The sequence below is a fragment of the Triticum aestivum genome, chromosome 2D, assembly GCF_018294505.1.
Source record: "Triticum aestivum cultivar Chinese Spring chromosome 2D, IWGSC CS RefSeq v2.1, whole genome shotgun sequence".
Lineage (NCBI taxonomy): Eukaryota > Viridiplantae > Streptophyta > Magnoliopsida > Poales > Poaceae > Triticum > Triticum aestivum.
Genome location: NC_057799.1, coordinates 452,572,597 through 452,591,564, shown reverse-complemented (window position 1 = coordinate 452,591,564; position 18,968 = coordinate 452,572,597). Strand labels below are relative to the sequence as shown.

General features: G+C 45.0%; 1 protein-coding gene across 1 annotated transcript in view; it reads right to left on the bottom strand.

Annotated features, from left to right (window-relative positions):
- LOC123055833 (uncharacterized) overlaps positions 1–18,303 on the bottom strand; it is a 117,263-nt gene extending 98,960 nt beyond the window's left edge. The window contains exons 1-4 of the mRNA XM_044479675.1: positions 18,018–18,303; positions 17,646–17,907; positions 16,963–17,413; positions 15,800–16,015 (exon numbers count right to left, since the gene is read on the bottom strand). Of these exons, the coding sequence (XP_044335610.1) occupies positions 15,800–16,015; positions 16,963–17,413; positions 17,646–17,907; positions 18,018–18,303 (1,215 nt within the window). The remainder of the gene's footprint in view (positions 1–15,799; positions 16,016–16,962; positions 17,414–17,645; positions 17,908–18,017) is intronic.
- Positions 18,304–18,968: the final 665 nt, after the last annotated feature.

The window sequence follows — 18,968 nt, the reverse complement described above, 5'->3', positions numbered from 1 at the left end:
GCCGATAACTCGGTTAAAAAACATTATCATCTCATACAATAAAATTTAGCATCATGTCTTGACCATATCACATCACAACATGCCCTGCAAAAACAAGTTAGACGTTCTCTACATTGTTGTTGCAAGTTTTACGTGGCTGCTATGGGCTGAGCAAGAACCGTTCTTACCTACGCATCAAAACCACAATGATATTTTGTTAAGTATGTGCTGTTTTAACCTTCAACAAGGACCGGGCGTAGCCACACTTGATTCAACTAAAGTTGGAGAAACTAACACCCGCCAGCCACCTGTGTGCGAAGCACGTCGGTAGAACCAGTCTCGCGTAAGCATACGCGTAATGTCGGTCTTGGCCGCTTCATCCAACAATACCGCCGAATCAAAGTATGACCTGCTGGTAAGCATTATGACTAGTATCGCCCACAACTCACTTGTGTTCCACTCGTGCATATAAGATCTACGCATAAACCTGGCTCGGATGCCACTGTTGGGGAACGTAGTAATTTCAGAAAAATTCCTACGCACGCGCAAGATCATCGTGATGCATAGCAATGAGAGGGGAGAGTATCGTCCACGTACCCTCGTAGACCGTAAGCGGAAGCGTTATGAGAACGCGGTTGATGTAGTCGTACGTCTTCACGATCCGACCGATCCAAGTACCGAACGCACGGCACCTCCGAGTTCAGCACACGTTCAGCTCGGTGACGTCCCACGAACTCATGATCCAGCAGAGCTTCGCGGGAGAGTTCCATCAGCATGACGGCGTGATGATGCTGATGATGATGCTACCGACGCAGGGCTTCGCCTAAGCACCGCTACGATATGACCGAGGTGGATTATGGTGGAGGGGGGCACCGCACACGGCTAAAAGATCAACTGATCAACTTGTGTCCATGGGGTGCCCCTTGCCTTAGTATATAAAGGAGGAGAGGAGGGGAGGCCGGCCGGCCCTAGAGGTGCGCCCAAGTGTGGAGTCCTACTAGGACTCCAAGTCCTAGTAGGAGTCCACCAAGAGGAAGGGAGGGAGAAGGAAGGAGAGGGAGGAAAGGAGGAAAGGGGGGCCGGCCCCCTAGTCCAATTCGGTTTGGGCTAGGGGGGCGCCCTGCCTTGTCCCGCCTCCTCTCTTCCACCACTTGGCCCATGAGGCCCAATACTTCTTCCCCCTATTCCCGTAACTCCCGGTACTCCGAAAAATACCAGAATCACTCGAAACCTTTCAGATGTCCGAATATAGTCGTCCAATATATTGATATTTACGTCTCAGCCATTTCGAGACTCCTCGTCATGTCCCTGATCTCATCCGGGACGCCGAACTACCTTCGGTACATCAAAACACATAAACTCATAATACCGATCGTCATCGAACGTTAAGCGTGCGGACCCTACGGGTTCGAGAACTATGTAGACATGACCGAGACACGTCTCCGGTCAATAACCAATAGCGGAACCTGGATGCTCATATTGGCTCCCACATATTCTACGAAGATCTTTATCGGTCAAACTGCATAACAACATATGGTGTTCCCTTCGCCATCGGTATGTTACTTGTCTGAGATTCGATCGTCGGTATCTCAATACCTAGTTCAATCTCGTTACCGGCAAGTCTCTTTACTTGTTCCGTAATACATCATCCCGCAACTAACATCATTAGTTACAATGCTTGCAAGGCTTATAGTGATGTGCATTACCGAGAGGGCCCAGAGATACCTCTCTGACAATCGGAGTGAAGAAAGCAATAGCAACATACTGAACGATCAAGTGCTAAGCTAACGGAATGGGTCAAGTCAATCACACATTCTCTAATGATGTGATCCCATTAATCAAATGACAACTCATGTCTATGGCTAGGAAACTTAACCATCTTTGATTCAACGAGCTAGTCAAGTAGAGGCATACTAGTGACACTCTGTTTGTCTATGTATTCACACATGTATCAAGTTTCTGGTTAATACAATTCTAGAATGAATAATAAACATGTATCATGAAATAAGGAAATAAATAATAACTTTATTATTGCCTCTAGGGCATATTTCCTTCAGGTTTCATGACATGGCACATATATGCCGTGGTAAAAAAATTGTCTAGTTTGAGAAGTGGCGCACACATTAGTAGCCAACGAAGTCCTTTTTCAAACAAAAAGCTGACACGTTAATATCACAAATGGTTGTATTATATTAACCGTGTCGAAATTTAACCATACTCGGCGGCGTGCGTGCAGCTGTTTGATTAGACGGGACGAGCGCGAGAAGTCCGCCGTGTAGACTCGACGGGACGCGTGCGAGCAGTCCGCCGCGCAGGCTCGACGGGACGCGTGCATCCTGTCCACCTCGCAGGCTCGACGGGAGACGTGCGAGCAGCAAGACCGCCCATGCTCACCGGGAAGCGAGCTCTTTGACCTCCATGCACCAGCCGCCGCCTTGCTCACAATTTCTCCATTAATGGGTTAATTAAAGCACCTGGATGGAGGGTGTTTGCTTGTGATCCGATGGCAGCATTTGCTTTGTTCATGTTTTCAACTCGTATTCCGCCCTAATTTAAATTGCCACATAGGGCAACGGATAATAAGACCACAAATAAAATGGCAACCGATAATACGACGACAAATTTACAATGGCGCAGATAATAATTGTCTTACATATTCTGGATAATTTAAAATGCCACATGCGGCAAAGCTCGGAAGACACGGGGGCAAGAGAAGAAGGAAATTGCTGACAACGATCTGGGTCGCTACTGTCTCTACTCGTCGATGGATTGCCGGGCGGCGAAATCCTCCAACTCCTTCTTCAATTCCTCATGACTTTGCTTGAAAGCAGCCACAGATTCCTCCACCTCCTGCTCGTGCTCGATCCGGAGCTTCCTCAAGCCACCCATCAGTTCCTTGACGACCGCTTTCAGCGTCATCTCCGAGGCACTGCTCTGCTCATGCAGCATCTTCCAGCCGGCGGCTCCTCCTCCTTCTCGGTGACCAACTTGAGGAGCTTCGCATTGTCACCCATGAGTTGCTCGACGAGGCCGGTCGCCTTGTCAATCGAGGCATCACTGATCTTGAGCAGCTTCATCAAGCCATCGACCAGCTCCTGCTGCGTAGTGACACCAGCGAGAATGTCGTCGTCTTCGTCGCCGGCGAAGGACTTCAGGAACGCCGGCTTGTCGCGATGGCCGACGCCGTGAATGCGCTTGTGAGAGCCCTCGCATGCCCGTGAGATCTCGTTCGAGGGCTCCGCGGCGCGCCGAGCATCTCTGCTGCGGCTGCGCCTTCACGGCGGGATCTCTCTAGTGCTTCCGCGGCCTTGGTCTTGGTTGCCTGGTTATATGTCCACCCTAAACTCCTCCTACCGGTCATGGCGGAACGACTTGACAGAAAAAAACCAGTTTTGTGGGTGATGAGGAGAGGAACTGTGAAGTAATTTTCGAGTGGGTAGTTTTTATAGCCCGGTGCTAAGTGTGAACACATATTAGTTTGATAGGTGTGAACAGATTTGCAATTACTTATTGCGTTGTAATCAGCAATCTGACGAGAAACAAGGTCAAAATTTATTGATGGCAGAAGGTTGACCAAGTGGTTGCTCGCCATTGAGGCGGCCGCGGCGCGCTCCGCTCTGGCGTCCCTGCGCGCGCTCTGCTCGCCATTGAGGCAAAGTTACAATGGCAACGGTTAATATTTCTTAATAATTGTCTTACATATTCAGGATAATTTAAAATGCCAAATACGACAAGGCCCAGAACACTCACGACCTACATATGCATACAATTATAATAAAATATAAGCTAAAAGGCTGACTTGGCGGCCTTCCGACGATGGTCTTCTCGGACTCCATGATCAGCATAGCACCCTTGCGGCCGTTCACTCCAAGTGTCCCGACCCGCCTCCGCCTATGGAGCTGCTGGCGCTGGGAGGCTCTTGGGGCTGCTGGGCCTCTTCCAGAAGAGCTTGACAGCGTGCAATCGCGCGCATTAGAACTCCGCGGAACCGCTCCATTTCCATGTCTCTGGCCTGGTAGCAAATTCCGTCGATCACCTGCATCCTCAAGATATCACGTTGGCGATGTTCTACTTCGTCGGGGACGTCAACTCCGCCAAGGATGCGCTCGAGCTTGGCCACCACATCATCGGGATCGAGGTTGACTTGGTCGCTGTAGGCAACGATGAAGCCGCAGGCTGCCTTTGTCTTGACTGAATCGCAGAGGTCCTCTACCCATTCCTTGCTGGGCATCAGGCTCTCGATGAGCACTGGTGACGGCGGCTCTTCGGGTTGGTCGACGATCATGCCTTCGAGCAGCTCTGCATCTTTTGCATGGTGGATGGAAACTGCTCATCACACCTCCTCTGCAATATGTCGATTGTGCTCCCAAGGACTGTGACACCGATATCGTTGCCAATGGGCCATGGTGCCTGCACCGGTCGATGAAGCTCTTGCTCCCCGACCTGCTCCGGCTCGTTCTCCTCGCTGAAGATGTAACGCAGGTAGGCGTCGACATCGAAGCTTTGGTCGTTGCCTGGCATGCTGGGAATAACTAATGGTAGATGGGTGAGGGCTAGATCTTCGCAGAGTGTCGCGGCGGTGTGTTGCCGCCTAGGTTATATGCAGCAAGCCGTTAGCTGGCGGCGGGAAACCGGTGAGGGAATAGTCGTGGATTTTACAATTCACCCATGTGGAGCGTGGGAAGCATTCGCTGGAGCGCGGGAAGACTAAGTGGGGCACACACACAACCCGAATACCGTATCCGGTGCCACGTGTTATTTATCACACAAGTGTTAACATAATGAAACATATGTGTAACTTATAGATACGTCTCCAACGTATCTATAATTTTTGATTGTTCCATGCTATTATATTATCTGTTTTGGATGTTTAATGGGCTTTACTAAACACTTTTATATTATTTTTGGGACTAACCTATTAACCGAAGGCCCAGTGCAAATTGTTGTTTTTTGCCTATTTCAGTGTTTCGCAGAAAAGGAATATCAAACGGAATCCAAACGGAATGAAACCTTCGGGAGAGTGATTCTTGGAACAAACGTGATCCAGAGGACTTGGAGTGGACGTCAAGAAAGAAGCAAGGCGGCCACGAGGCAGGGAGGCACGTCTGCCCCTTGGGCGCGCCCCCACCCTCGTAGGCCCCTCGCAACTCCATCAACCTACTTCTTCCTCCTATATATACCCATATACCCCGAAAACATCCAGGAGCACCACGAAACCCTATTTCCACTGCCGCAATCGTCTGTACCCGTGAGATCCCATCTTGGGGCCTTTTCCGGCGCTCCGCCGGAGGGGGAATCGATCACGGAGGACTTCTACATCAACACCATAGCCTCTCCGATGATGTGTGAGTAGTTTACCACAGACCTTTGGGTCCATAGTTATTAGCTAGATGGCTTCTTCTCTCTCTTTGGATCTCAATACAAAGTTCTCCTCGATCTTCTTGGAGATCTATTCGATGTAATTATTTTTTTGCGGTGTGTTTGTTGAGATCCGATGAATTGTGGGTTCATGATCAAGATTATCTATGAACAATATTTGAATCTCCTATGAATTCTTTTATGTATGATTTGTTATCTTTGCAAGTCTCTTCGAATTATCAGTTTGGTTTGGCCTACTAGATTGATCTTTCTTGCAATGGACGAAGTGCTTAGCTTTGGGTTCAGTCTTGCGGTGTCCTTTCCCAGTGACAGCAGGGCCAGCGTTCAATCTTGTGGTGTCCTTTCCCAGTGACAGCAGGGCCAGCAAGGCACATATTGTATTGTTGCCATCGAGGATAAAAAGATGGGGTTCATATCATATTGCTTGAGTTTGTCCCTCTACATCATGTCATCTCACCTAATGCGTTACTCCGTTCTTATGAACTTAATACTCTAGATGCATGCTGGATAGCGGTCGATGTGTGGAGTAATAGTAGTAGATGCAGAATCGTTTCGGTCTACTTGTCGCGGACGTGATGCCTATATACATGATCATGCCTAGATATTCTCATAATTATGCACTTTTCTATGAATTGCTCGACAGTAATTTGTTCACCCACCGTAATACTTATGCTATCTTGAGAGAAGCCACTAGTGAAACCTATGGCCCCCGGGTCTATTTTCCATCATATAAGTTTCCAATCTATTTTTACTTTGCAATCTTTACTTTCAATCTATATCATAAAAATACCAAAAATATTTATCTTATTATCTCTATCAGATCTCACTTTTGCAAGTGGCCGTGAAGGGATTGACAACCCCTTTATCGCGTTGGTTGCAAGGTTCTTATTTGTTTGTGTAGGTACGAGGCGACTTGCGTGTAGTCTCCTACTGGATTGATACCTTGGTTCTCAAAAACCAAGGGAAATACTTATGTTACTTTGCTGCATCACCCTTTCCTCTTCAAGGGAAAAACCAACGCAAGCTCAAGAGGTAGCACTTACTAATCTTCGCACACGAGTACTCGCAGACGCATCGTGTGCGATACTCCTAGCCACCGCAAGCAACTAGTTTGCATTTTTCAAAAAAAATTGTACACACAGAATCGCACACGAACTAACTGTATTAACCGTCTGTGTTGCAATTTCTCATCGCAAACAGTTCATCGGAGTCGGCTGTTTGCCACGTATGACACACATCTTGTTAAGTTGAACCGTTTCTGTTGCGTTCGCTAATCGAAAACAGTTCGTCCGAGTGGACCGTATGCCCTATAGCACACACACCTTGATCTGGCTAACCATTTATGTTGCACTCCCTAATAGCAAATGGTTCATCGAAGCGAACTGTATGCCGTATATCGCACACACATTGATATGGCTACCCGTTTCTGTTGTTTCGCCTCATCGCAAACAGTTCGAACGGGTTAACCATGTGCCCTGAATCGCACACGCAACTAAAATCTGAACCGTGTTTGATGGCTCCGCCATCGCAAACGTTTTGCACCTTTTTTGACTTTTTTTACATCCCCGTTTGTGATTAATGCATCACACACAGTTTCGTCAAAGGGTCTCTGATCGTAGTGTCATGTTAACAGCATCCTGCAGTAGTGGGAGTTCTTAAGTAATTTGATTAATTGAACTTAATTTATCACGAACTTAGTCCTGATAGTATTTGCATATCTATGTTGTAGATCAATAGCCTGTGCTACCGTTCCCTTGAATTTTGATGCATCCCTAGAGAAAGCTAAGTTCAAATATGTTAACATAAGGAAACGTATGTGTAACTTACTAATCATCGCACACGAGTACTCGCAGACGCATTGTGTGCGATACTCCTAGCCACCGCAAGCAACTAGTTTGCATTTTTCAAAGTTTTTTGTACACACAGAATCACACACGAACTAACTGTATTAACCGTCTGTGTTGTAATTTCTCATCGCAAACAGTTCATCTAAGTTGGTTGTTTGCCACGTAACACACACATCTTGTTAAGTTGAACCGTTTCGGTTGCATTCGCTAATCGAAAACAGTTCGTCCGAGTGAACCTTATGCCCTATATCACACACACCTTGATCTGGCTAACCATTTATGTTGCACTCCCTAATAGCAAACGGTTCATTGGAGTGAACTGCATGTCGTATATCGCACACACATTGATATGGCTACCCGTTTCTATTGTTCTGCCTCATCGCAAACAGTTCGAACGGGTTAACCGTGTGCCCTGAATCGCACACGCAACTAAAATCTGAACCGTGTTTGATGGCTCCGCCATCGCAAACGTTTTGCACCTTTTTTGACATTTTTTTACATCCCCGTTTGTGATTAATGCATCGCACACAGTTTCGTCAAAGGGTCTCTGATCGTAGTGTCGCGTTAGCAGCATCCTGCAGTAGTGGGAGTTCTTAATAAGTAATTTGATTAATTGAACTTAATTTATCATGAACTTAGTCCTGATAGTATTTGCATATCTATGTTGTAGATCAATAGCTCCTGCTACCGTTCCCTTGAATTTTTATGCATTCCTAGAGAAAGCTAAGTTGAAAGATGATGGTAGCAACTACACGGACTGGGTCCGTAACTTGAGGATTATCCTCATTGCTGCACAAAGAATTATGTCCTTGATGCACCTCTAGGTGAAAGGCCTGCTGCAGAAGCAGATGCTGATGTTTTGAACGTCTGGCAAGCTCGATTTGATGACTACTCGATAGTTCAGTGTGCCATACTTTATGGCTTAGAATCGGGACTTCAAAGATGTTTTGAACGTCATGGAGCATATGAGATGTTCCAAGAGTTGAAGTTAATATTTCAAGCAAATGCCTGAGTTGAGAGATATGAAGTCTCCAACAAGTTCTATAGCTGGAAGATGGGGGAGAACAGTTCTGTCAGTGAACACATACTCAGAATGTCTGGATATCATAATCACTTGACTCAGCTGGGAGTTAATCTTCCAAATGATAGTGTTATTGACAGAGTTCTCCAATCACTGCCACCAAGCTACAAAGGCTTCGTGATGAACTAGAATATGCAAGGGATGGAGAAGACGATTCCCGAGCTCTTCGCAATGCTCAAACCTGCAGAGGTAGAAATCAAGAAGGAGCATCAAGTGTTGATGGTTAACAAGACCACTAGTTTAAAAAAGAAGGGCAAGGGAAAGAAGGGGAACTTCAAGAAGAATGGCAAGCAAGTTGCCACTCCCGGGAAGAAGCCCAAAGCTGGACCCAAGCCTAAAACTGAGTGCTTCTACTGCAAAAGGACTGGTCACTGGAAGCAGAACTGCCCCAAGTATTTGGCGGATAAGAAGGATGGCAAAGTGAACAAAGGTATACTTGATATACATGTTAGTGATGGGTACCTTACTAATGCTCGTAGTAGCGCCTGAGTATTTGATACTGGTTCCGTTGCTCATATTTGTAACTCGAAACAGGAGCTACGGATTAAACAAAGATTGGCTAAGGACGAGGTGACGATGCGCGTCGGGAACGGTTCCAAGGTCGATGTGATCGCCGTCGGCACGCTACCTCTACATCTACCTTCGGAATTAGTTAGAGACCTGAATAATTGTTATTTGGTGCCAACATTGAGCATGAACATTATATCTGGATCTTTTTTAGTGCGAGATGGTTATTCATTTAAATCAGAGAATAATGGTTGTTCTATTTATATGAGTAATATCTTTTATGATCATACACCCTTGAAGAGTGGTCTATTTTTGTTGAATCTCGATTGTGGTGATACACATATTCATAATATTGATGCCAAAAGATGCAAAGTTGATAATGATAGTGCAACATATTTGTGGCACTGCCATTTAGGTCATATTGGTGTAAACCGCATGAAGAAGCTCCATGCAGATGGGCTTTTGGAATCACTTGATTATGAATCATTTGATACTTGCGAACCATGCCTCATGGGAAAGATGACTAAAACTCCGTTCTCCAGAACAATGGAGCGAGCCAGTGACTAATTGGAAATAATACATACCGATGTATGCGGTCCGATGAGTGTTGAGGCACGCGTTGGGTATCGTTTCTAACCTTCACAGATGATTTGAGCAGATATGGGTATATCTACTTAATGAAACACAAGTCTGAAACATTTGAAAAGTTCAAAGAATTTCAGAGTGAAGTGGAGAATCATCTTAACAAGAAAATAAAGTTTCTACGATCTGATCGCAGAGGCGAATATTTGAGTTACGAGTTTGGCCTTCATTTAAAACAATGTGGAATAGTTTCACAACTCACGCCACCTGGAACACCACAGTGTAATGGTGTGTCCGAACGTTGTAACCGTACTTTATTAGATATGGTGCGATCCATGATGTCTCTTACCGATTTACCACTATCATTTTGGGGTTATGCATTAGAGACAGCTACATTCACGTTAAATAGGGCACCGTCTAAATCCGCTGAGACGACACCATATGAACTGTGGTTTGGCAAGAAACCTAAGTTGTCATTTCTTAAAGTTTGGGGTTGCGACACTTATGTCAAAAGGCTTCAACCTGATAAGCTCGAACCCAATCGAAGAAGTGCGTCTTCATAGGATACCCTAAGGAAACAATTGGGTACACCTTCTACCATAGATCCGGAGGCAAGATCTTTGTTTCCAAGAATGGAACATTTCTAGAGAAGAAGTTTCTCTCGAAAGAAGTGAGTGGGAGGAAAGTAGAACTTGATGAGGTAATTGTACCTTCTCTCAATTTGGAAAGTAGCTCATCAGATAAATCTGTTATAGTGATGCCTACACCAACTAGAGAGGAAGCTAATGATGATGATCATGAAACTTCAGATCAAGTTACTATAGAGCCTCGTAGGTCAACCAGAGCACGATCCGCACCAGAGTGGTACGGTAATCCTGTTCTGGAAGTAATGTTACTAGACCATGGTGAACCTACGAACTATGAAGAAGCTATGATGAGACCAGATTCCGATAAATGGCTTGAGGCCATGAAATCTGAGATAGGATCCATGTATGAGAACAAAGTTTGGACTTTGGCGGACTTGCCCGATGATCGGCGAGCCATAGAGAATAAATGGATCTTCAAAAAGAAGACTGGTGCTGATGGTAATGTTACTGTCTACAAAGCTCGACTTTTCACAAAAGGTTTTTGGCAAGTTCAAGGAGTTGACTACGATGAGACTTTCTCACCCGTAGCGATGCTTAAGTCTGTCTGAATCATGTTAGCAATTGCCGCATTTTATGATTTAATCTGGCAAATGGACGTCAAAACTGCATTCCTTAATGGATTTCTTAAAGAAGAGTTGTATATGATGCAACCAGAAGGTTTTGTCGATCCTAAATGTGCTAACAAAGTGTGCAAGCTCCAGCGATCCATCTATGGACTGGTGCAAGCATCTCAGAGTTGGAATATACACTTTGATGAGGTGATCAAAGCATATGGTTTTATACAGACTTTCGGAGAAGCCTGTATTTACAAGAAAGTTAGTGGGAGCTCTATAGCATTTCTAATATTATATGTGGATGACATATTATTGATTGGAAATGATGTAGAATTTCTGGATAGCATAAAAGGATACTTGAATAAAAGTTTTTCAACGAAAGACCTCGGTGAAGCTACTTATATATTGGGCATCAAGATCTATAGGGATAGATCAAGACGCTTAATAGGACTTTCACAAAGCACATACCTTGACAAAGTTTTGAAGAAGTTCAAAATGGACCAGTCAAAGAAAGGGTTCTTGCCTATATTGCAAGATGTGAAATTGAGTCAGACTCAATGCCTGACCACTGCAGAAGATAGAGAGAAAATGAAAGTCATTCCCTATGCCGCAGCCATAGGTTCTATCATGTATGCTATGCTGTACCAGACCTAATGTGTGCCTTGCCATAAGTCTGGCAGGGACGTACCAAAGTAATCCAGGAGTGGATCATTGGACAGCGGTCAAGAACATCCTGAAGTACCTGAAAAGGACCAAGGATATGTTTCTCGTTTATGGAGGTGACAAAGAGCTCGTCGTAAATGGTTACGTCGATGCTAGCTTTGACACTGATCCGGATAACTCTAAGTCACAAATCGGATACGTATTTATTTTGAATGGTGGAGTTGTCAGTTGGTGCAGTTCCAAGAAGAGCGTCGTGGCGGGATCTACGTATGAAGCGGAGTACATAGCTGCTTCGGAAGCAGCAAATGAAGGAGTCTGGATGAAGGAGTTCATATCCGATCTAGGTGTAATACCTAGTGCATCAGGTCTAATGAAAATCTTTTGTGACAACACTGGAGCAATTCCTAAGCGAAGGAATCCAGATTTCACAAAAGAACCAAACACATCAAGAGACGCTTCAACTCCATCCATGATCAAGTCAAGGAGGGAGACATAGAGATTTGCAAAATACATACGGATCTAAATATAGCAAACCCGTTGACTAAGCCTCTTCCACGAGCAAAACATGATCAGCACCAAGACTCCATGGTGTTAGAATCATTACAATGTAATCTAGATTATTGACTCTAGTGCAAGTGGGAGACTGAAGGAAATATGCCCTAGAGGCAATAATAAAGTTGTTATTTTATATTTCCTTATTCAAGATAAATGTTTATTATTCATGCTAGAATTGTATTGACCGGGAACCTAAATACTTGTGTGAATACATAGACAAACATTGTGTCCCTAGTGAGCCTCTACTTGACTAGCTCGCTGATCAAAGATGGTTAAGGTTTCCTATACATGGACATGATTTTTCATTTGATAACGGGATCACATCATGAGGAGAATGATGTGATGGACAAGACCCATCCGTTAGCTTAGCATATTGATCGTCCAGTTTTATTGCTATTGCTTTCTTCATGTCAAATACATAGTCCTCCGACTATGAGATTATGCAACTCCCGGATACCGGAGGAATGTCTTGTGTGCTATGAAACGTCATAACGTAACTGGGTGATTATAAAGATGCTCTACAGGTATCTCTGAAGGTTTTTGTTGGGTTGGCATAGATCGAGATTAGGATTTGTAACTCCGAGTATTGGAGAGGTATCTCTGGGCCCTCTCGGTAATACAGATCATAAGAAGCCTTGCAAGCAAAGTGACTAATGAGTTAGTTATAGGATGATGTATTACGGAACGAGTAAAGAGACTTGCCGGTAACGAGATTGAACTAGGTATGAAGATACCGACGATTGAATCTCGGGCAAGTAACATACCGACAAACAAAGGGAATAACGTATGTTGTCATAACGGTTTGACCGATAAAGATCTTCGTAGAATATGTAGGAGCCAATATGAGCATCCAGGTTCCGCTATTGGTTATTGACCGAAGAGTTGTCTCGGTCATGTCTACATAATTCTCGAACCCGTAGGGTCCTCATGCTTAACGTTCGATGACGATTTAGTATTATATGAGTTATGTGATTTGGTGACCGAATGTTTTTCGGAGTCCCGGATGAGATCACGGACATGACGAGGAGTCTCGAAATGGCCGAGAGGTAAATATTGATATATATATATATATATATATATAGGATGATAGTATTCGGACACCGGAAGTGTTCCGGAGTGTATCGGGTATTTATCAGAGTACCGGAGGGGTTACCGGAACCCCCGGGGAGATATATGGGCCATATGGGCCATGAGAGGGGAGCACACCAGCCCACAAGGGGTGGCATGTGCCCCTTGGGCATGTGGCCGAATTGGAGAAGGAAAAGGGGGGTTCGGCTCCCCTTCCTTTCTCTCTGCCCCTTCCCTTTCTTCTCTGGTGAAAAAGGAAAGGGGGGCGCCACTTGGGGAAACCCTAAGTAGGATCCGGATCCTACTTAGGGCGCCCCCTGGCTGCCTCTCCTCCCCTCCCACCTATATATATGTGGGGAAGGGGGCGCCTAGAACACACAACATCAATTGTGAGCCGTGTGCGGCGCCCCCCTCCACAGTTTACACCCCCGGTCATATTCTCGCGGTGCTTAGGCCAAGCCCTACGTGGATCACTTCACCATCACCGTCACCATGCCGTCGTACTGACGGAACTCATCTACTTCCTCGACATCTTGATGGATCAAGAGGACGAGGTAAGTCATCGAGCTGAACGTGTGCAGAACTCGGAGGTGTCGTACGTTCGGTACTTGATCGGTCGGAGCTAGAAGAAGTTCGACTACATCAACCGCGTTGTCAAACACTTCCGCTTTCAGTCTATGAGGGTACGTGGACATACTCTCCCCCTCATTGCTATGCATCTCCATGGATAGATCATTGCATGTAAGTAGAAAAAAAATTGTTTTCTATGCAACGTTTCCCAACAGTTTTTTTCTCGTACTACTGCATTTGTTTGCTTGTTGCATTACTCTCATTGTAGTTAAACATGTGATTTCCCAAGCTCGCACTATTATTACTTCTTTCATCGATGAATATGCTTATGAATACAAAGATTAATTCAGATTATTTCATCCTTTACATTATTCCGCTGCTGTGATTGGGATCAGTTCAAAACTTCCAGAAGAAATTTTGAATCTCCCATTCACCCCCTCTAGTCGATATACTCTTTGTCCTATCAAAAAGCGTCGCCATCCGCCTGAGCATCACACCGGCGAGGACTAAAAAAACCTTAACTACAGAGCGGAGACATCTAAAGTCCCCTCCCCACCGCCAGCTGTCCAAGTAGTAGGCAGAGGGGAGGTGAATTCACGTGCTCGCCAACGAAACCTAGATGGGAGAATATTCCCCAGCCGCCAAGGGACACGGGATAATTTCATTACCTTTTTCTCTAACATACTAGCTCCAAGAGATAAACAGATCCTGAAAGTCCCTTCATCTTTCTCTTGCTAAACTTGTTTGAAGTTTGAACAATGTGCTTTCAATTTTAAAACTATTTTGCTAACTTGAATAATTGTTGTGGGGTTTGGCTTAAAATTTTCCCAAAGGAATATAAAATTTAGTTTGAGTTTGTATGCCCGCTATTTTTTGATCAATGTGGAGAAGTCGTAATGATGTGTTTTAGGGATAGGAAGTTTAATGATCATTTTCCTCTGATTCATTCTCTATGCTTTTGGATTAATAATTGGGCAATTCGGCGGCTAGAACAAGGAAATCCAAGGACGCTGATGCTGGGAACAAAACTAATCAAACACATAGCAAGTGAGATCTTTAGAGCCACTAGGCTGGAGACCAGTAGCACTGAGGGTAGATGGTGGCTACCCAGACAATCTTCTTCAGTTGTACAACTTATCCTATCTGGATTCGACTAGTGGTCTTTGAAGATTTTACTTTCTGCTAGATCGTTTGGTTGGTTGTCATGAAGTTCCTCATCGTGTGGTGTTACTCATGATGGATTATCTAGAGTTTGTTGATGGCCTGGTTGTGCCTTGGATTGGATGTCTAGACTTCTTCTAGCTGGTGATCTTCGTTCCAGTTTCTAGCCATATTGTAGTTTATATATGGAAAGACCATGGTTTCTTTAAATGAAATTAGAGGGCTTGTCCAAAACAATGTGTGCCCTCCTCCATGGCCTTAGTTGGTTAGTCGTTGTTGGCGATGGTCGATGACAACAGTGGTGTGTGCTGTTGCGACCTATTGCCATTGTCGTTAATTTGTTATGCTGAGAACTTTGTATCTTTGTTTTCGTCTTTCTTTTATATTTTATTTGTTTGTGTTGTCCCGGTAAGTTTGTTGTGTGTGTCTATAATCTTAGCCAACTGATGGCTTTGTTAATTCAAAATTAGACTAGGCTAAGCCTTTTCTTAAGACTGGACTTGTATTTTCTCTAAGAAAACAGAGGGGTGGACTCATCTTTCTAAAAAAAGTGCTAATGTATCATATATACCTAAATAGTTCGTCGCCACTATCTCAATTCTCTCAACATACACACATGCCACCTCACCATAAATGTCACCTCATGAATCACACTAATTATATTTCTCTCAACACGCATGGGAAAATACTAATTCTATTATATATATACAATTATATAATGATCAAATACAATATATTATATCCTTTTTTTGAACTTAATGTTTTTATTTAGTCATCCCACCTGGCAATCTCGTCTGAAACTACATGCAGTATGAAGTCTGGGGGCACATGTAGCCACACCTTACATAGATTATTTGTCACTGCTTCTCCAGCTAATAAATGAGCAGCACTATTAGCATCGCGTCTAACCCACGAAACCTTCCATCGCTCCCTCGAGGCCAGCATTTGCTTGACTTCCTCAACAATCGGTCCCAGCAGCAATAAATCCTTTTCCTTGCTTTGGAGCTTACAGACAATCTCTTAGCAGTCCATTTCAATGTGTATTCTGGATATATTTAGCTCTCCCGCCAGCAGGGCTGCTCTTCTGCAAGCTTGTAGCTCTACTCTCGCTGGATCCTTGCAAAGTGGAAGAAAGTGGCATGCACCACCCAGGTATGCACCTTCGTGGTTTCTGAATACCACTCCGGCACCGACATTCACCCCCACCTTCGACGTCGCACCATCAAAATTGGCCTTCACCCACCCCTCCTCTGGTGGTCTCCACTTCTCCCTCACCGTAGGCCTAGCCTGCTTACTCTTACGCCCATGAATAGACTGCCACTCTCCTATTAGGTTCAAAACCCTTCTTGCGATCGCCTCCGCTTCTTCAATCCTCTGCCCATCATGTGCAGTATTCCTTACTAACCAGAACGCATAGACACCCTGTATAAGGACAGACCATTCATCATCTGATGCATCCACGAACCACGACAGTAGCCATCTCGACAACGCACTCTGGGAGCAAACTGACTCCGGTGGGATCGCCACCGGCACCCCCAACTCTGAATGCATTATCTTCAAAAACTTTACCGAGTGGTAGCAGCCCCAAAATCTGTGGTAGTTTGTTTCCTCTCGACCACATGTAGTACAAAAGACACCTGCCTTGATTTTCCTCCTCAACAACTCCGAACCCACTACTAGCCGGTTCCAGGATCAGTCTCCAGATATGCATTTTGACCTTGCTCGGTGCTACCGTATCCCATAAGCTAAGCCATTACTTGTGGTCGGCCACAGATGAAGAGGACTCCGACCGACCCGAGTGCAGTCGTTTCTGACTCATACGCAAGTGGTAGACCGACCGAATAGTGAATACCCCGCTCTTGGTGTAATTCCATGCCTGGTAGTCTTCCATCTCCGGCCCACCAACCGGGATTTGAATGATTTCGTGCGCCGAGCGAACATGGTCTGCACCTTGTTTACGTCCCATGAAGAATCGTCGGCCTCCAGCAGATCGCTGACTCGCGTGATCCCGTTGATGTAGCGTTGGCCCACTGGCTTTAAGCTACCCCTCCTAGGGATCCAATTATCGTGATGCACCTTGATTTTTGAGCCATCCCCAATCCTCCATATCAGACCATCTAGCAGCAGGTCTCGCCCATGTAAAATACTTCTATAAGTATAAGAACCACCTCGGGGCATGTTGCATTTAGAATAGATACCTCTGCATAATATCGAGCTTTCAAGACCCTTGCACACAGCGAGGTTGGCACCTGGAACAATCGCCAAGATTGCTTGGCAAGCATAGCTTGGTTAAAAGCCTTTGGGTCCCGAAAACCTAGCCCTCCTTCATGCTTTCTCGTGCACATCTTGTCCCAAGCGATCCAATGCACCTTCTTCTGACCATTTGCTTCACCCCACCAGAAGTTTGAAGAAATAGATGACAGGTTCCCGCACATTTTCTTTGTGAGTTGAAAGCAGCTCATGGTAAAAGTTGGTGTTGGTTGGAGGCCAGACTTAATGAGCACCTCCCTCGCAGTCTTGGATAAGCCTTGTCCTTTCCACCCTGAAACCTTCCCTCTTGCACTCTCCTTGACATATTTGAAGGTCCCATCCTTCGATCTCCCCACCACCGTAGGGAGTCCCAAATATCTCTCACTTAGAGCCTCTGCCGACATATCTAGCACTTGTTTGAGCTCTTCTTTGCTATCATCAGATGTACCCTTCCCAAAGAAGATCGCGGACTTCTGAAGATTAACTTTCTGACCCGAGGCAACCTCGTACTCTTGCAAGATGGAGCATAGTGCAGCAAAATTTTCACGTGAGCCCTCTACGAATACCACACTGTCATCAGCGAAGAGTAGATGAGTAAATGTTGGTCCACGGCTCCCAAAGGACACCCCGTTGATGTTTTTCTCCCTCTGCGCACTCCTCAACAACGCCGAGAAGCCCTCCACACAAAACAATAAAAAGGTATGGGGAGAGAGGATCACCCTGTCTTAGTCCTCTGGTTGGGTTAAAACGATGAGAGAGCCCACCATTCAACTTTATAGAGAACGTTGCTGATTTCACACACCTCATAACCATCTCTGTCCAGTGACTAGAGAAGCCAAATTTCAGCAACATTTGCTCAAGAAAGTTCCACTCCACTCTATCATATGCCTTCATCATGTCCAGCTTTATCGCACAGATAGGCTTCCTCCGTTTCCGCTTTCTGGTCACATGTACACACTCATATGCCACCAACACATTATCAGTTATTAGCCTATCTGGCACAAATGCACTTTGTTCCTCAGGTATCATAAAAGGAAGCACAACTTTAAGGCGGTTGGCAGTGCCTTTGTCGCAATCTTATAGAGAACATTACAAAGACTAATAGGGCGGAATTGCGAAAGTAACTCCGGTGAGTTTACTTTCGGAATCATCACAATGATCGTGTCGTTAAAACCATCAGGAGCTGCCTTCCCTGCCAAGAACTCTCGTACTGCACCACACATGTCGTTCTTTACCAACTCCCAGTGTCGTTGGTAGAACATGGTCGGTAGTCCATCCGGCCCCGGCCCCTTTGTGGGCCCCATCTGGAAGAGGGCCGTCTCGATCTCCTCATCGGTGAATGGCATTGTGAGTTTTGCATTCATCTCTTCTGTGATAGCTCCCTCAATATGTTGTTGTACCCTTTCTCCGTCCCTCGAGCCTTCAGAAGCGAACAGATGAGCATAAAACCGTGCTGCCATCATGTGCATGCCATCATCATCTGTACATTTGGTCCCATCCTCCCTCCTCAAGGCTTTGACCGTGTTCTTCCGTTTGTGATGCGAGGCTCAGTGTTGCAAGTACTGAGTGTTCTGATCCCCCTCTGTCAGCCAGTAAACCCTTGATCTCTGCTTGTAATACACCTCCTCTCTCTCATATAGCTCATGCAGTTGGTCCTCTATCTCCTTTACCTCCTGTCTGTACCCTATCTGTGCAGCTCGTGAAGGAAATAATCCCTAGAGGCAATAATAAAGTTGTTATTTATATTTCCTTATATCATGATAAATGTTTATCATTCATGCTAGAATTGTATTAACCGGAAACTTAGTACATGTGTGAATACATAGACAAACGGAGTGTCACTAGTATGCCTCTACTTGACTAGCTCGTTAATCAAAGATGGTTAAGTTTCCTAGCCATGGACAAAGAGTTGTCATTTGATTAACGGGATCACATCATTAGAGAATAATATGATTGACTTGACCCATCCGTTAGCTTAGCACTATGATCATATAGTTTATTGTTATTGCTTTCTTCATAACTTATACATGTTCCCATGACTATGAGATTATGCAACTCCCGTATACCGGAAGAACACTTAGTGTGCTATCAAACGTCACAACGTAACTGGGTGATTATAAAGATG